This window comes from Condylura cristata, unplaced genomic scaffold (genome assembly GCF_000260355.1).
Source record: "Condylura cristata isolate star-nosed mole 26May11 unplaced genomic scaffold, ConCri1.0 scaffold00047, whole genome shotgun sequence".
In the NCBI taxonomy this organism is placed as follows: domain Eukaryota; kingdom Metazoa; phylum Chordata; class Mammalia; order Eulipotyphla; family Talpidae; genus Condylura; species Condylura cristata.
The window spans coordinates 1,622,725-1,629,937 of NW_004567148.1; the positions used below are offsets into that span (position 1 = coordinate 1,622,725).

Consider the following 7,213-nt stretch of genomic DNA (forward strand, 5'->3'; position numbering starts at 1 on the left):
ATTAGCAGGTGAGTGAACTGGCTTCATATTCTTAATGATACTATTCGTAGTGTCCTTTTTTTTTTTTATGGTGGTAGAACTGGGGTGTAGGCTAGAGGTGTGTGGGGGACGGTGAGAGGACTCACCAGAGACAGAGTGGCAAACAGAACAGGTGGGTAGACTGAAATACACTACAAAGAGGAGCAGTGGGCAAAACAGGAGAGGTCTGCTGTGCTGTGTGGGTCAGCTCCCTAGCCAGGAAATCAACTCAGGCCTTAACCACTGATAGCTCTGAGCCTAAACCCTTAGGCCACCAGGGAGGATCCCCATATCCACCATCGGTGTAAATGTAAACCAGGAGAGTTTCTTTTGGGGGAAAAACGGACAATATCTATCAAATTCTTGCATTAAATGCATGACCTTTGTCTCAGTAGTTATGCTGCTCATAATGCATGTGCCATTGTGCCAGAGCAGGAGAGTGTATCTGAAAAAAATTCAGATGCACAACTGAGGACTGGTTGAGTTCATTATGGTAGATCCACAAATGGACTGTTACTCTACTGTCAGCAGTGAGGTGGGCCCTCAGGCCAGGCACGATTGCTGAAGAGTGTTTTGGTCAATATAGGCCCTGAACGTTGCCTACGTGTGGAGTGGGCAGTACCATCCAGGTGTCTGTGATTACACTATCACAGTCACGCAATGACAACATCACATAACCAGCACATTTCTCACATTGTTTCTCTCATTGACATGTCTATGTACGAACATAAAATGTCCACATAGAAAGTGGAAAAAAGCCAATCACTATCATAATTTGCTACCACTTTAAAAAAACATTTCTATGACAGGCGTTGGATGTCCTGAGAATATACTAGACGTGGGTACAGAGGGCAACTGAATGAGCAATGTGGACAAGCAATGATTACCTGTCTGGGAGTGTGTCTGTGTGCAGTTTTTTAGTTGTCTCAAGGGCCACATTAGCAAGCCCTTCTTAATTTCTTCTCAATACCTTCCAGGCATTTCTACCTGCAGGTGACTGCTGAGGTATGGCACTCACTGTGCCGTGGGGTACTCCCCAGGAACAAGGGACCCTTGGAAAAAACCTCATTTCCTTTTCACTTTCATTTTCACAAGCAGCCAAGGCCTGAGAGGTCATCTCTCTCAAGTGCCACATTTCTCCAGGCCAGTAGTGCAGCCACAGGCCAGAGTCTGCTGTCGAACACTGGCTTACCCTTTGCATTGATGACCTTACTTCCCAAGGTCTAACAGCTCTCCCCCATCCCAGTAAATTCAGCTTTGCAGTCTCTGTGCTTCAAGCCCTATTTCCCAGCTAGGAGCAGGTGCCAGTGGGCACACGCGTGGAACAAATGGCAGGAGAATGGCAAATTCATCATGGCTGAACAGAGGCACATCATGGAATTCATCTGAGTATGTTTGCAAAGACTTGTGCTCAAAGGTAGTCTGTTATTTATCAAGTGTTTATTAAATGCCTCCTCAATGGTCCAAGATAGCGTCCATTAGGGCTGTAGGTGACCTGTAGGTAGAAATGTAGCATGTGTGCAAGACCACAGCATAGCCCAACACTGCCTGAAGTTAGTGCCTCCCATTAACATGAAGTCGCCAGCATCCTCTAGTTTTTAGAGCTTAGAAGAAAATAACCAGAGACCAAGTTTCAAAAATTGCTGCTAAAGGCCAACAAATTAGCAGAAAGGGAGGGACAAAAAGGAGTAACTTGTCTCCAAACAATAAACTGATGAAATCCTCTGCCACAAAAAAGCAGATCCATGGAAGCTGGGTCCCTTTGGCCAAGAGAATCGCCACCTTGCTGAAAAGGGAGCCCCTCCTCCCACCCTAAGTGGGGGGGTGGGGTGAGGGAGACATCTGCTCAGGTTCTTTTTACCATATATTCCAGGGGTATGTGCAGGATTTTTTTGTTTGTTTTTACATTTATACAGTTTACATTGCTTGACCCATAAATAACACTCGTAAGATTAATAGGGCCATAGTTTTACAGAATATTTACATAGCCTCACCATGCATATAGAGCCTTTTTAGTACTGAAAAATCAAAAAAAAAAATTCAACTTTCCATCACTAGGCAATATAAATTTGTCTAAACTTATAAACCCTGACTAAAATACAAGCAATCATTTCATCCTTCAATGCTGCTTCTGGTTCCCTAACAAATCTAGCACTGCAGTGTAACAAACATCTTGCAATTCAGGGATATAAAAATATCAGCTTTAAAATCTGAACTGTACAGTATGTACATTAATATTTGCACCATTAAATTAGGAATACACTTAAGTCTATGAAATACTACATTATAAATAGTAATGTTTTTTTTTCCCATCTGTAGCTGGAGCTAATACAATGTTTATCTGGCTAGTGAGGGGTGAAGGGGGATAAGGTGGTCTCCCACAATGGGGGGCTGACCCGGTCAGCATGGCAACCTGCACCCCACATAATGAGGCAGACCCACTGGTGGTGGTGGGGCAACTTGGCATCAGGGAATGACAAACACTATTGCTTTACAAAGGCAGCTGAAGTTCTCCATTGTCTAAAATCAACACCCTTGTCCAATCACCTCTGGCAGTTTTTAGGGGATTCTCTTGCTGACTGGAGATCAACACCAGATGTGTGGAAATGATGAACTTTGCAGGTAAGAGGTTCTGTCAACCTGTTCCCATCCAAGGAGGGTAAACCGGAGAAATCACACCTTCCGAATATTAATCAGATACTGTAAACAGCAGTCATGGTCTCATATACATGGGCAAAGCACTTTAAACTATCTTAGTAACTTCCTATGGGAGAAAAAGATATGATTCAAGATGGTGAGTGACTGAGTTCGAACATGACCTCCACAACTACAAGGTTAAGAAATAATACAGTTTTTGCCCTTGTGGCCCTTTTTCTTCTTGGATTTAGTTGTCCTCTGCCCGAACTGAGGCGTGGGGAGCGCAGAGTTGGGACTGGACAAGTCGTCTGGATAGTAGGCGTATCTCTGTGGCCGGGGTTGAGGAATTGGCTGTCCGAGAAAATAGCCCTCTTCTTCTGAGTCGGAGGAGGAGGTGGAGGAGGAACACCAGGAGTCGTCGTCCTCGCCGTAGAGGCCCAGGAACCTGTTCATTCCCGGGCTCTGCAGCGTGTAGTCGGACGTGGCGTGGGCGTACTGCCCGTAGAGGTCGGCCTTCTGGATGTAGGCCTGCATCTCGCGAGCGCTCTTACTCTGGATGAACTTCTCATAGTTGTCAGGGGCGTAGAGTCGCAGCCTGTCTTTGGGAGGGTACTTCCTCTCGGTGACAAGGTTCAGGGCGTTGTCGGAGCGGGACTTCCTGCTTCTCCTGCGGCGATGGTGGTGAGGCCTGGAGCCCCGCTCTTCAAAGTGGTAGACCCGTCTCCGAGTCCTCTCGCTCATGGGAGGCTGTCGGATCTCGATGTTGTCATAGTTTCCATTGTCGATGACATCGTCGGAGAACTTCACCTGTTGTGGCCTGGACTGAGACTTGGACCTCCTGAGCACGGGCAGGTGGACTGGTTTCTCCTCAGGCATGATTTTTTCTGGACACAGCTCTGAACTTAGACTCTTTAAGGACTCTGTGCTCCTGTGCAACATGGAAGAGTTCAGAGTGCCCATGTTGCTCATTTTCTCACAATCTTCTACCTCTATTTCCTCAAAGTTCTGCAGAGAATATAAGGATGGTCTCGGCTTGCTTTCTCCATCTACCGAAGCGCCTACAAGAAAAGCCAAGAGAAGCTATGATGCCCAGTAATCTTGATACTCTGACAATTGCAACTTGCTACTAAAATGAAGCAACTCATAGAAAATTCTCCCAAATATTCAAAGTGACTATCACCCAGAAGGTAAAACCAACTTTCTCTCCTATACTTGAAGAGGAGGTATGGATTTTGTTCATTACAGGGGCACAGCCTCTCCAGTGAGCCAGCTGAAATGGAGCCAAACATTATAGCACTTGGCATGAGCAACAAAAATGCAAAAAAACTCTTCATAAAAACTCCTTCATGTGTTTGTTAACACAGGAGATGAAGAAGCTTCTGCCTCTTTAGCCATTAAAGCCAGATTATTTACTTGAACACTTCTCAAATCAACCTTTTTTTGCAGCCACATGGCCACCATGAAGGTCCCGTCTACATAGACTTCGTCATCTTCCATCTGTGCTGGCAGCCAGCAAGCTACAGCCCGAGGGCTACATCCAGCCACAGCCCACGTCCAGCATTTCACTGGCACACAGCCACACCTGGCTACGTGAGAGCTGCGACTGCTTCCCACAATGAGAGCTGCGTAGCTGCAACAAACACTCTGTGGTCCCCAAAGTACTATCTAGCCCTTCTCAGAGGAGCTTTGCCGATCCCTGACCTAGAGTTACCTCCAGTCTCTTCCCCTACGAATTATAACATATGCCACTTCAGATTCAAGACCTTATTTTAAAAATTTTTCCAATCCGCTATCACTCTCCTTTCTTACATTAAGGTTTGGGCAAATTAAGGTAAATGAATATTACTTACTTTATAAATTATAAAAGGTAAGCTGAGGACACAGAGAAAATCATGCTTATTTGTCAACTAGACATGTGACTCCTTGCTTTCTAAAGGGAACTTGTTTTTCAACCCCTGACTGTTAGGAATGCCCACCTTGCCATTTTGTATTGACCAAATGGTCTCTTTTTGATAAATAATTTAAAGACAGATTTATTTATTTATTTACACACAGGAGAGGTCTGCCATGCTATGTGGGTCACCTCCAGGGCTGGGGATTGAACTTGCATGAGGTAGTTGTACCCAGCCTCTTAGTGCTGTGCTTCAACCCACTGAGCCACCAGGGAGGGCCCTGACACTAAACTTAAAACACCCAGCATGGGGCCTAGCAAATGATCTTCCCTACCATTCATCAAGTCTCCCTCTTTCGCCCCCCTCCACTGTAGACTTATCTTGGACAAGTCCAACAGCAGCTACGAGGATGGCCGTCTTGCCCCTTCTTGTCATCCCAGCCCCTGCTCAGTCACTCCTGGCAGCGAGCTGCCTCTCATAACTTCCTTTTATTCTACAGTAATGTGACTGGATGTCATAGTTTAACTCTGAAAGTTGACTCTATTCAATATTTCTGTATCAAAACCTATGGGACTCAGGAGGGCAACACTGCAGACCCAGCCTGGGCCTCTTGGTGATTCATGGTTCCTTATTTGTAAAATGCAATGTTATCTACTCTATGTAGCTAATAGTGGTTTTAAGGGTAAAATGTGGGGAACTGACGTGAATGTGCTTTGAAAACATTCAAGTGAAATTATTTTACAATCTGAATAAAAGTATTTGCTACTTCAAACTGATGCCACAGGGCAATTTGGGCAATGATGCAAGAAAAAAAGTTACAGGCTTAGAAAGTGCTTGGGCTGAGACTAATCTCTTGCAGAGCACATAGTATATTTCAAAGAATCCAGAATCTTTCCACTATAGAGGCACAATCTATTATACGAATAAGTCAGTTTCTTCCTCTTTAAAGTAGGGATAATAATAATACCTACCTTGAAGGACTGTATTGAAAAAAGGATGTGTAGGGCCTCCCTAGTGGCCTAGAGTTGAGTCTCGGGCTGTCACCACGATGGCCTGAGTTCTATCCCTGGCCAGGGAGCTGCCCCACATGGCGCAGCAGACCTCATTTGTCTCTCCTGCTGCTCCCCTCAGCAGTGGACTTCAGTAGATCCACCTATTCTGCTCCTTACTCTGTCTCTGCTGAGTCTTCTCACCCCCTACACCTCTGGCCTACCAGTTCTATGCAAAAGAAAAACGAATGTTTATATACACGCATACACACACACACTTTTTCCATAGTGTGGCATTTAACTGAAATTCCTTCCTTAGCCTCTACTGGTACCAAACTGCAGTATCTAGAATCAACTTCTTAGTAGCTCCTTTTTCAAAGACCCTGAAATAACTTGATTACATACCTGTGATATTGGACAAAGCCAAAGAATCCATGGAATCCCGAACACTTTGCTCTGGTTTCAAGTCTGACAAACACTCCAGGGAATCTTCATACCACTGTGTCTGCTCGTGATTATATCCTGAAGCCCCGTGGTCCAGCTCCAATTCCTGGAGCCTCCTACTGCTGGCAGGGCCTGGGTGGCTGCCGTAAGCCGAGTCGCCCAGTCCATCTTGTGACTGTGCCCAATACATGTCAGATTGGTATTTTTTACTTGCCAGGCTCTGGTTATTCTGCTTCAGCTCGGTCTTACTTTTAACCATGTTATCAGACAGCCAGTGCTCATTAGCTCGACTATCCATTTCACTGGGCTGCTGCTGAAAGAGGCTTTTATCACCAAACTTGAGGAGGAGCTGAGTCATATAATCTTCATGTTCAGCCCACTCTTCAGGGTCTTCCGGGGTTTCGTGCTCTACTCTGCCTTTCCAAAATTCTTCATTAACGAAACTCGCACCTTGCCTGGAGAGACTCAGGTCCTCCAGTTTCCTAGACAGGGTATCATCAGCATTGCCAGAAAGGCCAGGAAATTTGTAGTTCAAAGCAGGGGACAGGAGCAGCGATTGTCTACACTGATCGGCTGACCGACTGCTATTGCCCATTCGGACGCTTCTCCTGGAGTCTCTCGATCGAGCTGACTGAAATGCAGAATCGGAAGAATCTGAGGCATGGACGTCTTCTCCAAGGCTACATGTTTTTGAGCAATAAATCTGACCTTGTTTGGGAAGGAAGGGACATCCCAACAAAGAGGCTTTACACTGGGCACAAGAAAAGCAGGCTTCTGTCGCGTGCCAGTGCTGTCCGTCGTAGGTCATCTGTGCATGGTCTACACCTGTGTTGAAAGGGTAGAGAAATGGGTCAGGAAAAAAAGGTAATTATAATAAAGTGAAAATCAAAATCAACAGGCAACTATAAACTAGAGACATTCTGCAGGCGGCGGGGGGTAGGGAGCAGGATCAAAATAGCGGTGAGAAGAGCACAAGGGTGAGTTGGTGGTGGGAATTCCGCCAAGATGGTAATGATACATTGTGTAAAAATGAAGAATGAGGTAAAAAATATATGAAGTAATTTTTTAAAAAGTGAATGAAAAGGGCCCTTCCTGGTGGTGCAGCGGGTTAAAGCACAGCACTGAGAATCTAGAGCCGCTTCCGCATGAGTTTGATTCCCGCCTGCCCCGGAGGAGACCACATGGCGTGGCAGACCTCTCCTGACCCGCCCGCTGCTCCCCTCAGCAGTGTAC

At 45.7% G+C, this 7,213-nt stretch overlaps 1 protein-coding gene across 2 annotated transcripts in view; it reads right to left on the reverse strand.

Annotated features, from left to right (window-relative positions):
- Positions 1-1,137: 1,137 nt before the first annotated feature.
- Positions 1,138-7,213, reverse strand: part of PRICKLE1 (prickle homolog 1 (Drosophila)) — a 15,596-nt gene continuing 9,520 nt past the window's right edge. For both annotated transcript variants that reach the window (XM_004694782.2, XM_012734149.1), the window contains exons 7-8: positions 5,942-6,805; positions 1,138-3,713 (exon numbers count right to left, since the gene is read on the reverse strand). In XM_004694782.2, the coding sequence (XP_004694839.1) occupies positions 2,854-3,713; positions 5,942-6,805 (1,724 nt within the window). In that variant the 3' untranslated portion in view covers positions 1,138-2,853. The remainder of the gene's footprint in view (positions 3,714-5,941; positions 6,806-7,213) is intronic.